Below are 13,827 nucleotides of genomic sequence, written 5' to 3' on the forward strand. Positions count from 1 at the left end.
AATTAATTAAAAATTATATTGGCAACATAAATAAAATATCATTTAATATAATTTTACAACTCGTGGCCCAAAAAAAAAATTCCCATGACGGGTTTATGTGCCCATCAAATATTGTGGAGCCCAAAAAGGTGCAGAACAATCAAACTCATTCCGATCAGCAAGTGTTCAGCCCAATCTGTGCGGGGTGGTGGTGTGGAACTGTGGATCATGATCCGTTTCCTTCCTTCCACACTTCCTCCAGTGGAATTGTCTCATTCTAAATTTTTCTCTGGGTGGTCAGATTTTACCATCATTAAATAGAGCCATTCTTCATTTCTTAACGACTTGTTTGTGTCTGTGACAGAAAACGAGAGAAGTGAGATGGGGAGGATATTTGTGGTAGATCTAGAAGGCAGGACATACAAGTGCAAATTTTGCAAAACCCACCTGGCCCTTGCTGGTGACCTTGTTTCTAGGGTACTCCCTACCTCTTTCTTTGCAACTTGTGTAGAATTTCTAGCGCCCTTTGTCCTTTTATCGATGTTTCTCGATTACGATTTTGTTGGGGATTGCTGATTTCCTTCTCCCGATATGCATTCGTTAAGAATTTAGTGCTCTGAAGGTAGATGATGGAGTAGATTTGGTGATTGTGAGTTTGTTGTTGCAATCTTTTGCATCTTGTGGATAAGGCCTACAGTGTTTGTTTTTGTGTAAGCAATCATAGTTCCATCTATAAAAATTGGTACTTGTGAAGTTTGTTGGGGAGTTGTTTTGGGATTTGAATTACATTGCTCTATAGTTTCATTTCATTAGCATGTGTACTGTATTAACCTTCAGAGTGAGCTCAAATTGTACCTGATGTTCCTCTTGTTTGCGGCTGCTTAATTCTGAGTTTCTAAGTTTGTTTAATACATCATTGTATGGTACGCGTGCTTGCTGCTTTCACATGTTAATGTTTGGTTTGGAATTTGATCAGGGTTTCCACAGTCGCAGAGGAAAAGCATACCTCTTCAGTAATGCGTGAGTTCTTCACCGATCTTCTGAAAATCTTGCTAATCTGAAAACAGATTGTTGATCAGCTTTTGCTGTCATCTTTATTTGATTTGGATTCCATGTGTATCATCATTTAAGAGATCTTTAGGAAGTTATGTACTGTTCTATATGGACCGGTGTGACTTGACAGCATGAAGATTTGGTTCTTTTGAATGTTGAATTTTTAACTTTCAGATGCACTTCTTTCTCACCACTCTTTACTTGAATCACAGAATCCAGAAGTCTCAAAAGCAAATTTTGTAGTTCAACGAATTTGATAGATGTCCGACTATTTAGGAGAAAAAATTTTCACCGTAAGCCCGGCCAATGTTCTCTTTCCCTGTGGACTGCTATATTCATTTTAAATCATAACCTTTCTGACTGCATACACTGTGAATCTGCATTTTTAATCCCACAAAATGGCTTGGAAGTGAATCCAACGGCACACATGTTACATTGCCAATTTTCTACTTTCGGTTGCAACATTTTCTTTTTGAAGGATTACTGTATGGCATGGGAAGGAAAAGTCTACTGGTTGATCATCTTGAACTTGGCATGTTACCAATTGTGCACTAATTGAATTTAGTTGCGTGGATTCGCTTACATATGTAAAAGAAAACCTGTTCAAGTTCTTTATACTGTATGTCTTAAAATGCTAACATAAAGGAGATGGAAAACCCAAGATGAAAAGTCAAGGAGATGGGTTATACAGTGAATCAAGACTGAATCTTCATATCCTCGACTCTGTTAATTTTATGACAATGGACCTTTGGTCGTTTGAACAGCTATAGTTTCTGTTTAGTTGCAGCAATTGGGTGAAAGACTGCATACAAATTATTTTTTCCAAGTTGATCGGACCTGAAGCTTGCCTTGTAAAGACTATTTATCTACAACTCAACAAGGTCAAACTCAAGCTTGCCCTGTTAATTGTCCAAACAGGGAATTGAGTGTGGCAAGGAGATAGGATGATGTGTCGTATTTTAGGAGTTTTATGATTCTTTTTTAATTTGAAGCAAAATCTGGGTTCAGGTGCGACATAATTTTTGCACACCACCTCTCTTGCTCCGCCAAATATTATTAAGAAAAGGGATTCAAGTCATGAAATTTTTTTTATGCTGGCAATATCTGTTCTTTCTACTTCTATCTTGTCCTTTAATTGCTTTAGTTCGATTGTAGTGTAAATATATCTGTTGGACCTCGTGAGGATAGAATGATGCTTTCTGGAATGCATACGGTAGCTGATATATATTGCTGCCGCTGTGGACAAATAGTTGGGTGGAAATATGTAAGCTTCTGTTTCAAATATGTTTTTGCATGTTTGCAACGGCACTTCCACTCGTTGTTTTTGACTTTTTTTGTTACCTCTAATGTTTCACTTTTTACTTTTTCACTACAGGAGGCTGCCCATGAGAAAAGTCAAAAGTATAAGGAGGGAAAGTTTGTACTTGAGAGGTATACCTGTCTTCTTGCATGCTGGGTTAAAATTTATCCTGTTTCTTTTCCCCTCTTCCTCCCTCCCTCCCTCCCCCTTTTCAAAATTTAACCCCCTTTCCTTCGGTTCTGACCCATGTGCCGTTACATCTACATGTTGGTAAACAGAGGAGGGATCATGGATGGTTTGGACTCAGAATTCTATATTGATACTCGTCCAAGCATGAGTGATGCTGAGGACGCATAGATTACTGTTATCGTTTATTGTACATGTTAGATAATGTAGTGAATTTGGAGAACCTTGGCTTCCAGTTAATAGATAAGTCCTGTGTATGTACGTTGTCGCAGTTATTCAACTAAAGTTTGATATATAGATGTATGCTAAAATAGTTTTACCAGCAATTACCAAGGTCTTTTATGTTTTAACTGGTGCTTGAGACTTCTTTGAAGTTGTTAATTCACATATGCATGAAGGTCATTACGTAAAAATTTGATTTTTGCCTGCTGCTTGGATGTTTGGCATGCTTTGAGCACTTAAATCCACTTTCAAATAACAATGGATACTGACTTATCCTTTGTCTTCTGCATTTTGAGTGATTTAGTAATCTCTCTTTCTGTCAATGTTCACTTGAGCTCTTTGATATAGATGGTCTCTTTTTGGGGGAAAATGAACGATATCATACTACTGCTTGAATGGATGGAATTCAAAATGCAGGGGTCATTACTGACTTCCAGTTTGATTGGTGACAGAGAGACCTTTGCTCATTATTGGGATATTATTTTTTAACCCATGGATATCGTTCTTGAAGGATCACATTTGCTCCATTCGAAGAGAAAGACGAAGCAAAAAAGAAAGGGGAAAAAAAAATTTGCTGCCAATAGAATAAGATTTACAGAGTATACGATAGGACGGCTCTTTCTTTCACTTTTCTAGTCGGCAAAAATGTAAAATCCTCTCAAACTAGGAATTGTAGTATATTTTCTTATTGAAAAATATTATTTGTACTTCTATTTTTGTTAATTATGCTTTTACTATCATTCTGATCATATAGTTTTCATTTATGAGACTGTATGATAAAATAATGATAGGAGTGTAAATAACAAAAGATGGAATGCGGATAACTTTTCCCTTCTTATTTAATATAATAATCAACATTTTTCAAATGCATCTTTTTCTTTTATGCAAGAATCTTTGAAGTGCTAATGCTTTTGAAAGGTATGTACTTTGTGGTTCAAATTAAATGTTTTTGTTGGGCTCTTTTTTTTTTTTGCCCCTGATGAAGATTCGTCCATGGACTGATGGACCTCCTTCATTTTTTTTTTTAAATCACCTAAAAGAAATGTTAAACAAATACTCCTATTACTTGAAATCTTTCTTTTTTTTAATAAGGACTAATAATGATTTTCTACTTATCCTGTAATTATTCAAGCTTTATCTCCTTGATGAGTTGAATCCATACCTTTCAATTACACTTGAAGTATTTTACCAAGTACAACTAGTCCATCCTTAGTTATCCCTATTACATGAAATTAGCTATCCAAACGAAAGTGCCTCTACCAGCTACCAGTCTGCTACACAAAATAAATAATATATCTATATTGATTGTTTAACAAGAAAATATGGAAGGTCAATATCCTTGGAAAAAATTATTCATCTTTTAATGGATTTCAATCCTTAAATTCCACTCCCCTTCATCTACCAAAAAAAAATAAAAAAATAAAAAATAAAATCTAAAAATTAGATGAGTGTGTTTATATTTTAGGGAAATTTGTCAAATTGGTCCCTAACATTTGCCAAAAAAATTTTTTAGCCCCTAACATTTAAAATCAGCCAAATTTGTCCCTAATATTTAAATTATGATCCATTTTGGTCTTAATGCTCGTATTTGCTCATTTCTCCGACTGAAAATAGCACGCCTCTCTCATGTGGGTATATTTTCAAAGTCAAAATCGGAAAACACACTTAATTTCCTGTTGAGTAAAGTCATTTTCCCTTCATATTTTCTCATTGAAAATTTGAAGAAAAAGCTGACATATAAAACACATTGGTAAAAAAAAACTTATTACATAACTCTCAGTTCGGGGCAAAAGAGGGGAAAGAGGGCGGCACTGTTGTTGCAGCTAGTAATGTGAGTCAGGCTCAATTAGAGCCCTAGGAGGCAGAGACAAATCTAGCCAAGGCTCCAAAGCTTGGATTTTTTATGACAGTGGCTGTATTGGTGGTTAGATGGAGCCCTATGAAGTGATAAGGGGGTGGCCATGTTGATTGAGAAGATGGGGCCAAATGAAGTTGGAAAGTTGGTTGAGGAAACATCTAACATCCCTGGCCGATATTGTCTCACAGTTAGCCGTCCCATGGGGCCGTAGGTTTTGTTCCTAGCGGTGTTGAATAACACAACAAGCTAATGCCTTACCAAAAGGCCTCGACCAAGTGGGGGACATCACAACAGGTTATTAAAGCAGCCCAGGACTTCCTCCCTTAGCCGATGTGGGATCATTACAAAACAAGGGCTGGGTCAATTGCATGCTAGTGGGGACGGAACGAGAATTGCGAGTGGAAAGGGAGAGGGAAGGGAGGAAGATGAGGATAGAGGTGTGGGAAGTGATGCGGCGAGGCTAGAGGTGGTAGGAGGTGAGGGGGGTAGCGGCTATCGATGCTGGTGGTTATTTTGCGGTGGCAGTGGAGAAAGTTTTGAACATTGTCTCTACTACTGGCTTGGCAAGTGTGACATATTTGACCAACAAGTACTTGGATCAAAATGTCAGCTTCTTCTTCACATTTTCTTGTTATTCTTCCTCCATTACACAGCTGTCTAGTTGCAGCTGCGTTTTTCCTCTTCAATTTCATTCTTTTAGTGAGGCAATTAGGACACAAATAGGTAAATATGAAGGAAAGATGGCTTTACTCAACTAGAAATAAAGTGTATTTTTCGGTTTTGCCCTTGAAAATATACCCACGTAAGAGAGCGCGTGCGCCTTTCGAGGTTAAATTACCTGGTCTTGGAACAGCCATTCAGGTCCCAAGATCCAGGGTTCGAACCTCTCTTAACGCTTGGGTGCTCTTGGGGGGCGGAGCACTTCAGGTGCAGGGTGATTAGTCTGGCAAAGTTGAGATGCACCCTGTATTGACAAAAAAAAAAAAAAAAGAGGCATACTATTTTTAGTCGGAGAAATAAACAAATACGAGCATTAGGACCAAAATGGATCATAATTTAAATATTAGGGACAATTCTGACTGATTTTAAATGTTAGGGACTAAAAAAGTTTTTTTGAAAAATGTTAGAGACCAATTTGGCAAATTCCCCTATATTTTAATATCGTAATCAACTTACGGATGATAAGTAAACTTCAACCACCACTTAAAGCTACACCACATTCTTGCCAACACAGCCTTTTTTCTTCTTCATTTTTTGTTTTTTTTTTCCGGCAACACACTTTACATTAGATTAAAAAAGTAAATTGCTGTTTAACTGGAGAAAAGGGTCATGGTAAAGCAGTTGGAAGAATTCCTTGTTGATAGTTGATGAGCGAAATCTGATGCAAATTTCTCAAAATCTGAAAAGCAAGAGAAAACCCCTTCGACGTCCAAACTCCCAGTCTCCCACGCTGCACCCCTCCCTTCCCCCTCTTCTTGTCGGCCAATTTGGATGCTACTACAATTTTGCCGAATCCCATTAACCCCTTAATTTCTTTTCTTTTTCTTTGTTGTTGGATTTTTCTTTTTCTTTTTCCTTTTCATTTTTATCAATTGCAGGTAGAAGGAGGAGGAGAAGGATTCGAGCCCCTGATTGGAGACATGGGTTCTTCCTCTAAGAGGAAATCTGCCAAAAAGAAAAGTTCCAAACTTTCTTCTCAGGTAGCAGTATCGAGAATCTGCTATGTGACTTTTATTTGTTTCTGATAAATTTTTTGCTATATTTGTGCTGGATTCTCTATTTATTTCATGTATTGTGTTGGGTTTATCTTGGTTGTTCTTCAATGTTGTTTCAATAAACAGGCCTGCTCAGACATATTGAGAATAATTAATGGAAAAAATTGGAACTTTAAGCCATTAGCTTAGCTTAGGGCGCATTTAAAGTGGCCATTCTGAAAGTGCGATATGAACAATTGAAACTTTAAGGCATTAATTTGGTTTCTGTATTGAACTTGAAATGGCTGTTATTTCCTGTCAATTGACTTTAGTATCTGTATTCTGATTATTAAAAGCAATCAAATACTTTTTATAATCTTCTTGTTTACTTGCAACAAATACTTCTAAACGTCGTAAACATGTCTCAGTTTCTTGCCTTTCTGTATATCTTATGTGGTTAGGCTCGCAAGATGAAGAAGAGTGGGAGGACTAAATCCAAGAAACTTGGTCGCCGTCATGATTCCAGTACTGATGATTCCATGAGTTCAGATTCCATTTCCTCACCTGGTAATGATTCTTATGCTTCAAATTCTGATGATGACTCCATGAGTTCCGCATCTATATCTCGGTCCAGTTCAAAGGATTCTTACAGGAGAAGGAAAAACAAATCGCGCTCACGAGGTAAACTAAAGAAGACCAGAAAGCGAGCTCGAAGGAGATCTTCCAGCAGAGACAATCGTAAGAAATTAGCTCCCATGAAAAAAAGAAAAAGGTCAAGAAAGGATAGTGATTCTAAGACAAGAAAGAAATACGGCAGAAAGAAACGTAGGAGGGATTCAAGTGCTAGTCCCACAAGCAGCAATTCACACAGCTGCTCTACTTGCAAAGGTGGTAATAGTGACAGTGAGGAGAGCGAACGTGAGAGCGTTTGGAGCAGGCCTAGAGAAAATAAGAGAGATTTAAGCAAGGACAAACGTAGAACCAAACTTAGCTTCCGTAGGTCCCCAAGTCATTCTTCACACAGTAGGTCTAAGGATCAAAGTGGTAGTGTTAGTTACAGTGAGGAAAAGTTTCTGAATGAGAACAATTCCCGGCGTTTGAGATCTGTTATAACATTTGTTGAGCAGAGGAGTGAGGGAGAAGGGAACGAATGGAAGAAGGATCTACAGAATGAAGAAATTGTCTATGATAATGACGATTATCCTTCCAGAAGCAGTAGTGGTGGGGGAAGCAAAAAGGAATCAACTCCTCGTTCACCTATTGCATTTGATGTTGAGAAACGGACAGAAAGTCCTATATTTGTTTCTGAACATGAGGTGACTGAACTTTCAGGAAGTGTAAATGATGCGCATGACATGAATGAGTTTGCGACACGCAGTTCTGCAAAGGAAAATGGGAATTACACTCCCCTTGTGGGTGCTGGTTCAGGGGGTGATGATCTGGAAGCAATTTTGAGGCAGAAAGCTTTGCAGAATTTGAACAAGTTCCGAGGAGGACATAAAAGTAATACAAAGCCTACTTTGGATCAGAAAAATAAGGATGATGGCAATGTTAATGCATCATCCACTTCCACAGCAGCGGTTGAAAGGGTTGTCCTTGACAGCGGACACACTGAAAAGGTTTATGGAATTGTGAAACAGAATAATGATCATCCAGCTGATGGGTCGGGACTCTCTGGGAATCCCAAGGAGGACGGCCTGAATAGTGGAAATCCTGTTGTTGGTAAATCTGTATCTGGAACCTCACCATTTAGGGGAAGATCTTCAGGCTTGGACATGCGGCATCAAGCCACAGCATCAGGAGCATCTCCAGATAAAATTCTGAGAGAAATTAAGAGTGAAGGGAAGACTACAGCTACAGTACAAACTACATCCGTGGCTGGAAACTCGTCATTTTGGGAAAGTTCTTCAGGCTTGGACACACCCAATAAAACTACGACATCAGTTGCATCTCCAGAAAAATTTCTGATGGAAACTGAAAGCGACAGGAAGACTGAGCTTAAAATAACTCAACCATTGTCTCCTAGCGTGGGCATTAATAAAGGTTCTGCTTGTAGCTCTGCGACTGTAGAACCAGCTTTATCTGCTACTTCAGGAGGGCAAAGTTTGAACAATCAGAAAGATGAAGCTAAGGATGGCGGACAGTATCAGCAGAAGACGATGTCTGTGATGAGAGGCGGGGAAATGGTACAGGTAGGAGCTTTCTAAAGTATCATTAATAACGTATTTACTGAAATTTCCAATTTGTAAATGTTGTGTCGAGTTCTGCTTTACTTGCTAGGGAGTTTGACATTTGGAAACATGTTCCCAGGTAAACTACAAGGTCTACATTCCTCAAAGAGCTCCCGCTCTTGCCAGGAGACAACTCAAGCGGTGATTTTGGAGGGCAGAGGACTTGGTGTGGACAACTGGGATTTTGGTAGTAGTTGTATCCAGAATCTGTAATTGATTGCTAGTTGAAAGGAACCTTGACTGGTTATAAAAGTGAAGGCCGATGGATGCCATATCAGTTGATCATACTCTTTGAATAACTGGATGTTTATCAACACCTGACAGCTCATTAATAAGTTCTAAAATTCAGTACAATTTTGCATTTGAATTGGAATACACCTGTCTTGGTAAAATGATGTCAACAGATTGGTTGGCCATTGTTTGACAAGGTAATTGCTTCCGCAGATAATATGATAGCCACCTTTTTCCTTTAAAAGAATTAGCTAAATTTTATATATGTATGTATGTATATAATCACTTGCTCATCATGTCCACTGTGCTTAATTATTCTGGATGGGCTGCATTTTTGAACATGACATTAACCAAGATTTATTTTCTTAAAACCAGCTAGGCAAGCCCAATCATCCATCTTTGACACTGTAATATCTTCCAAGAATGGTGAGTACCGGTGGATGATGCGCGGAACCTGCATCAAGAATTTTAAATAATTTAATCAGGGAAACTTTTGAAATGTGGTTCTTCATCGAAGAACGGTGATATGGTAGACAAGGATGATAAAACCATTAATAGATTTATTAGTCTGATAATCTTCTGGACAACATTTAGGATAATAGCCTCTCTTAGTCATGTTAAGCTAATCATCTAGCAAGGTATTATCTACAATCAGTTGCATCCTAAGACGTACCTGCTCAGATATGATACCCGATAGACCCACTGTGGCTCCAGGCTTTGCATGGGAGACAATTTGGTCAGCCAAATCTAGCAGAGGATTCAGCAGTATATTCGCAATAACAACATGAAACTTCTCTGTCTCGGTGACAACTCCTTTATCATTTAAATGCTGCCTGTCTGTAGGTTTACTTACAATTTCGTTTGTAAAAGTAGAACTGCCTGTACTAGGAACCAGACTTAAAAACAGTTTTTCAGGCTGTATGTTATTCAAAGTAGCATTGTGTTGAGCGGCTGTAATTGCTTGGGGGTCTATATCCAGCCCAGCTGAAAAAGCTGCACCAAACTGCATTCATGATCAAAATTTAAAGATCAGAACCCAGAATCAAGTCAACATAGAAGCAAGGTCAGATTTAAGAAGTACTGCAAATAAGAATCCAATGAATTGCTCAAGATGATACTGTCATGAACTTTGATACCTGGACTACCAACTCAGTTGCAACAGAACACAACAAATTCAAGTACTAACTTTGATATTCATCTTAGGTTCAGCACCATCCTCCTATGTAAGCATTAAACAGAAAGATTTGAGTACCTTAATTGCTGCAATAGCGAGGATACCAGACCCTGTCCCATAATCCAAGAAAACTTCTCCTCCTTTTATTACATCATAGAGCAGCATTAGGCATAACTTAGTTGTAGGATGATCCCCAGTCCCAAATGCTAATCCAGGGTTTAGAATTATATTAGTTGCTTGAAGATCCTGCAAATTTAAGCATTCAAAATTTCGAGCGAGTATGCAAGTGTAGATCAATAGTTCTTAGTCAGACTTGGGGGGAGAATAAGACAATTTGAGAGTCTTGCTTCAACCAGAAAATTCATCTTTTTAGACCAAAGTCAACACCACAAAAATCATATAGTGAATCCTCATATGCAGAAAGAATAGCTCAATGGACATTAAATTAGCGGCTGAGTAAGAAATATGATTGGAACTTGTAACTATGATTAACCATTTTAAGGTCTCAGTAAATAACACTAATTCCACGAAGACGAAATGCTAGTCCCTGAAAGATGTTAATGTTAATGGAACCTCAAAAGGGAACAGAATAATCATACTGGGGGCTTTCTCCACTCAGGCACGATCCAAATTCCTTCAATAACTTGTACAGGATGAAATGATTCCTGCAAGACAGACAATATCCAAGAAATTATTGTGTTAGAAATTCAGCTATAAACTGGGTAAAACAAACTGGTATACAGACCACCAAAATCCACATTAACCCTCTAAAATGTAGGGTAAAAGTAGGATAAAAAGGCCTATCAGATACAGTATACATGCAGAATCAACAACTCCTCATTCTCCCGAAATTTAGCTATCCTAGGTAAAACTGCGAGATGCTGTTTAATCTTGACATTATTGTCATTTCACTTGTCTTTATAAAGCAAAGAAGCATTAACCTGACTTTCTTTAATCCAATCAGTGTGGTCATGCATCACTACATCATAACTTGGTATCTCTTTCAAGCCTATGGAGTCAACAGCAAGTGATATGCTTTCCTTCACATCCTGACTTACAGAGAATATGGAACTGATGCAAATCTGCAGAAATTTTAAGGAGATACCATTGAGCTACAGTTAGAGCATATTAGTGAACAAGCTGCATCAGAAAAATATCAAATGAGCTAACTCTTACAAAATGAGTAAGATAATACAATCAAACCTACCCAAGTAATCGTAAATTCCAAGTAGAACTGGCTAACAGTTGAGACATGGTCTCCAAAAAAGGAACCTTTCAAAGAACATGGTTAGCATATTGTAGCTCTATTTGTTCAATTACTTTAAGAGCATAGAAACAATTTACATAGTAACCACTTTCGTGTTTCTGATGCTCTTCTACACAATCTAGAACACAATACAAAAAGTAAAATATTACATTTCAAAACCAAATAAAGCATGAGAGAATGAAGAAATTGGCTTTCTACCTCATCACCAACTTCACTATCATCATCATGTTCATCAATGCTGGTAGAGTTGGCTCCAAAACATAAAAGGGCTTCTGAAAGCATATCCTGACCAAAGAACAGAAGCCATGTATATTGAAGTAATTCTTTCAACAAAACTTATCCAAATAGGGCAATTATAACTACAAGTTTTTTTGTTTTTTATCATCCTGCCTCGTAAAAGCTTGCGTTGCATTATTAATCATTTTCCTGTAATGAAAAATAGCTGTAACCTGCAAAATTAATCAAATTAATTACGAAAAAAGAAACCCATAAAACCCAAAGCAGTTAATTCTACTAGCATGCATCTGATATCTAACTATACAGCAATAAAAACAGACACACACACACACAGTGTTACTGAGTTTAGCTAAAAGTATGGGCTAAAAATTAGAACTTATTAGCCTTTGAAAGTAAACGTCTCATTTTTTGCCGCAGCACATATACATGCACACGTATAGGTAAGGGGAAAGAGCTCACTGCAACATTTTTCTGGCAGCAAATGGTCACAGAAAGGTAAGGAGAAGTATAAGAATCGGTCGGTAAAGTCTCCAGAGAAGAAGAAGAGCGTGAGGTTGAAAAAGTAGCAGTCTTTGAAGCCAGCTGGCTTAAAAGTTTGTATCTTTCTGAGAAAAAGAACACTGAGTCTGAGAAGCGGCTTTGCCCAACGATACCCCGGGTTCGGTGGCCGAAAATAAGGGCAGTGGCGGTGGAGGCGGCGGCGGCAGCTGTGGAGGTGCAGAGGAGGTGCTTGAAGAAATGACTGCGCAGAGAATTGATTACCAGTGACATTTTTTTTTGTTATGTTTTCTTAGGAATTAGCAGTTTCCTTACATTCTTAGGAATTACGTGACATTTTTAGTTGAAGAAGTGTACGGGAAACAACAAATAAATAAAAGAGTAGAACTTTTTGGCAGATTTCTTTATTTATTTATTTTTTTTAGAGTTTATATCTTACCACAATTTTCACAAACGCTCTTCTCTTTGGTGGGTGAACCCTTTTTTTTTTTTTTCTTTTTTCTGTCTTCTCCTTCTTCTTTGTGAGGTTAGAAAAGCTATATGATCCCAATTTAGTAGTATTACATTATCAAAATTTTGCTATGGTTCGAATTTATTGTACAAAATGATTGGTAAAACTAGATAAGGTTCTCATAATAAGTCTTTAATAACCGTGCTCATAAACAAAAGTCAACTGAAGTTTCCTTAGGGAAGTAGACTAAAAAAAAACTTTAGGCAAAAGGGCAAAAGTCCAATAGATAATTTGTTTTCTCATGTATTTTCACAGATTTTAGTAATACGAATTTATTGCTTTTCCGTCTTTTACTTCGCAATAACTTTCAACAAAAGAAAAGAAATAGTCATTGTAATTCTACTTCAATATAATTTCACCATCAAAATCTACGTTATAGGAGCATTTTTTTTAATGTTATAACAGAAATAATGCAAATTATTTGTTCAAGAAAAGAATAATGCAAACAAATTTGAGATTTCTTGAAAACCAATTTTACAAATACCAACTGAATTTAAAACCAAAAATTGAGAAACATATTTTGAGAAAAGTGGGGGAAAAAGAAAGGGATAATTTCAGAAATCTCCCCTGAGATTTTTAATAATTTCACTTGGCTCCCTTAAGACTTCAAAAATTATACTTACCTCCCTTGTCCATTTAAAATGATAATACTAATCTTAATATTTTTAATAAAACTCTCTTGTTGCCATGTTTATGCAAATGATGGATTTTATAATTTTTTACCATTTTCCTTGTTATTCATTTCTCTTATGTTTCATTAGAAGTATAAAAAAACTATCAATATTATTCCTAATATCTATCCAAATTAAACGTTAAACTAGTAATATTTTTTTATAACTTTTAATATCCTCCAATTTTTTTGTAGCTCTTTTTTTTGGGTATCAAAATCAAGGATAAGTCAATAATGATTAAAAACAAATACCCCAAAATCATTACCAAATTATGATAGTTCCACCACTAAACTAGTCCATAAATTTTTATTAAAAAAGAAATCCTTAAACTTTAAAAGAAACAAAATAGCACTTTCTTCTCTATCTTAAAAAGAATTTATATTTTCAATAAAGTCCTATGAAAAATACCCTATTATAGCAAAAGATTTATTGTTATAGTTGATTATTAAATAACAAATATTAGCATGAAAATCTTGATACTTTTTTCCTTTAGAAGAACAGATTGAACTTTATAAGATAAGGGCATTTTAGGGTATTCATTAAAATTTTTGCTCTATTTTAAAGTGTGGTTACTAAAGTGTCAAATTAAGGGAGATAAATGTAATTTTTAAAACATCAAGAGAACTAAGTAAAATAGTAAGAAACCTCAAGGGAGGTTCCTGAAATTATCCCAAAAAGAAAAGAACGAGTGACCATCGAGAGAATGGGTCAATCC

General features: G+C 36.7%; 3 protein-coding genes across 10 annotated transcripts; 2 read left to right on the forward strand and 1 right to left on the reverse strand.

Annotated features, from left to right (window-relative positions):
- Positions 1-99: 99 nt before the first annotated feature.
- On the forward strand, positions 100-3,606 carry LOC140006729 (protein yippee-like At5g53940). 6 transcript variants are annotated; one of them, XM_072049169.1, is made up of 6 exons: positions 107-248; positions 344-456; positions 956-999; positions 2,188-2,296; positions 2,408-2,463; positions 2,611-2,844. In XM_072049169.1, the coding sequence occupies exons 2-6, from the start codon at positions 361-363 to the stop codon at positions 2,687-2,689; spliced, it is 384 nt and encodes a 127-aa protein (XP_071905270.1). In that variant the 5' UTR covers positions 107-248; positions 344-360; the 3' UTR covers positions 2,690-2,844. The 6 variants fall into 6 exon arrangements, with proteins under 6 accessions (XP_071905268.1, XP_071905270.1, XP_071905271.1 ...); XM_072049167.1 differs by having other exon boundaries at positions 100-248; positions 2,188-2,463; XM_072049170.1 differs by lacking the exons at positions 107-248; positions 2,611-2,844 and adding an exon at positions 3,089-3,606 and having other exon boundaries at positions 255-456.
- Positions 3,607-5,794: 2,188 nt separating this feature from the next.
- Positions 5,795-8,898, forward strand: LOC113687963 (uncharacterized). 2 transcript variants are annotated; one of them, XM_027205522.2, is made up of 3 exons: positions 5,795-6,298; positions 6,754-8,484; positions 8,603-8,898. In XM_027205522.2, the coding sequence occupies exons 1-3, from the start codon at positions 6,239-6,241 to the stop codon at positions 8,666-8,668; spliced, it is 1,857 nt and encodes a 618-aa protein (XP_027061323.1). In that variant the 5' UTR covers positions 5,795-6,238; the 3' UTR covers positions 8,669-8,898. The 2 variants fall into 2 exon arrangements, with proteins under 2 accessions (XP_027061323.1, XP_071905265.1); XM_072049164.1 differs by lacking the exon at positions 5,795-6,298 and having other exon boundaries at positions 6,754-6,859; positions 6,945-8,484.
- Positions 8,814-12,311, reverse strand: LOC113687964 (uncharacterized). 2 transcript variants are annotated; one of them, XM_027205523.2, is made up of 7 exons: positions 11,892-12,311; positions 11,394-11,480; positions 10,870-11,010; positions 10,528-10,593; positions 10,007-10,174; positions 9,428-9,757; positions 8,814-9,208 (listed from the first exon to the last, which is right to left on the reverse strand). In XM_027205523.2, the coding sequence occupies exons 1-7, from the start codon at positions 12,201-12,203 to the stop codon at positions 9,101-9,103; spliced, it is 1,212 nt and encodes a 403-aa protein (XP_027061324.1). In that variant the 5' UTR covers positions 12,204-12,311; the 3' UTR covers positions 8,814-9,100. The 2 variants fall into 2 exon arrangements, with proteins under 2 accessions (XP_027061324.1, XP_071905266.1); XM_072049165.1 differs by having other exon boundaries at positions 11,394-11,644; positions 11,892-12,030.
- Positions 12,312-13,827: the final 1,516 nt, after the last annotated feature.

Source organism: Coffea arabica, chromosome 5e (assembly GCF_036785885.1).
Source record: "Coffea arabica cultivar ET-39 chromosome 5e, Coffea Arabica ET-39 HiFi, whole genome shotgun sequence".
NCBI classification, from domain to species: domain Eukaryota; kingdom Viridiplantae; phylum Streptophyta; class Magnoliopsida; order Gentianales; family Rubiaceae; genus Coffea; species Coffea arabica.

Bases quoted from the DNA above. Each gene is read 5' to 3' on its own strand.
- LOC140006729 (XM_072049167.1), top strand. From the start codon at position 361: ATGGGGAGGATATTTGTGGTAGATCTAGAAGGCAGGACATACAAGTGC. The intron at 457-955 runs GTACTCCCTACC...GAATTTGATCAG, and splicing joins CTGGTGACCTTGTTTCTAGG to GGTTTCCACAGTCGCAGAGG. The intron at 2,464-2,610 runs GTATACCTGTCT...GTTGGTAAACAG, and splicing joins GGAAAGTTTGTACTTGAGAG to AGGAGGGATCATGGATGGTT.
- LOC113687963 (XM_027205522.2), top strand. From the start codon at position 6,239: ATGGGTTCTTCCTCTAAGAGGAAATCTGCCAAAAAGAAAAGTTCCAAA. The intron at 6,299-6,753 runs GTAGCAGTATCG...TTATGTGGTTAG, and splicing joins GTTCCAAACTTTCTTCTCAG to GCTCGCAAGATGAAGAAGAG. The intron at 8,485-8,602 runs GTAGGAGCTTTC...ACATGTTCCCAG, and splicing joins GAGGCGGGGAAATGGTACAG to GTAAACTACAAGGTCTACAT.
- LOC113687964 (XM_027205523.2), bottom strand. From the start codon at position 12,203: ATGTCACTGGTAATCAATTCTCTGCGCAGTCATTTCTTCAAGCACCTC. The intron at 11,011-11,393 runs GTAGAAAGCCAA...AAATTTCTGCAG, and splicing joins ATAGTGAAGTTGGTGATGAG to ATTTGCATCAGTTCCATATT. The intron at 10,594-10,869 runs GTTAATGCTTCT...TCTGTCTTGCAG, and splicing joins ATTGGATTAAAGAAAGTCAG to GAATCATTTCATCCTGTACA.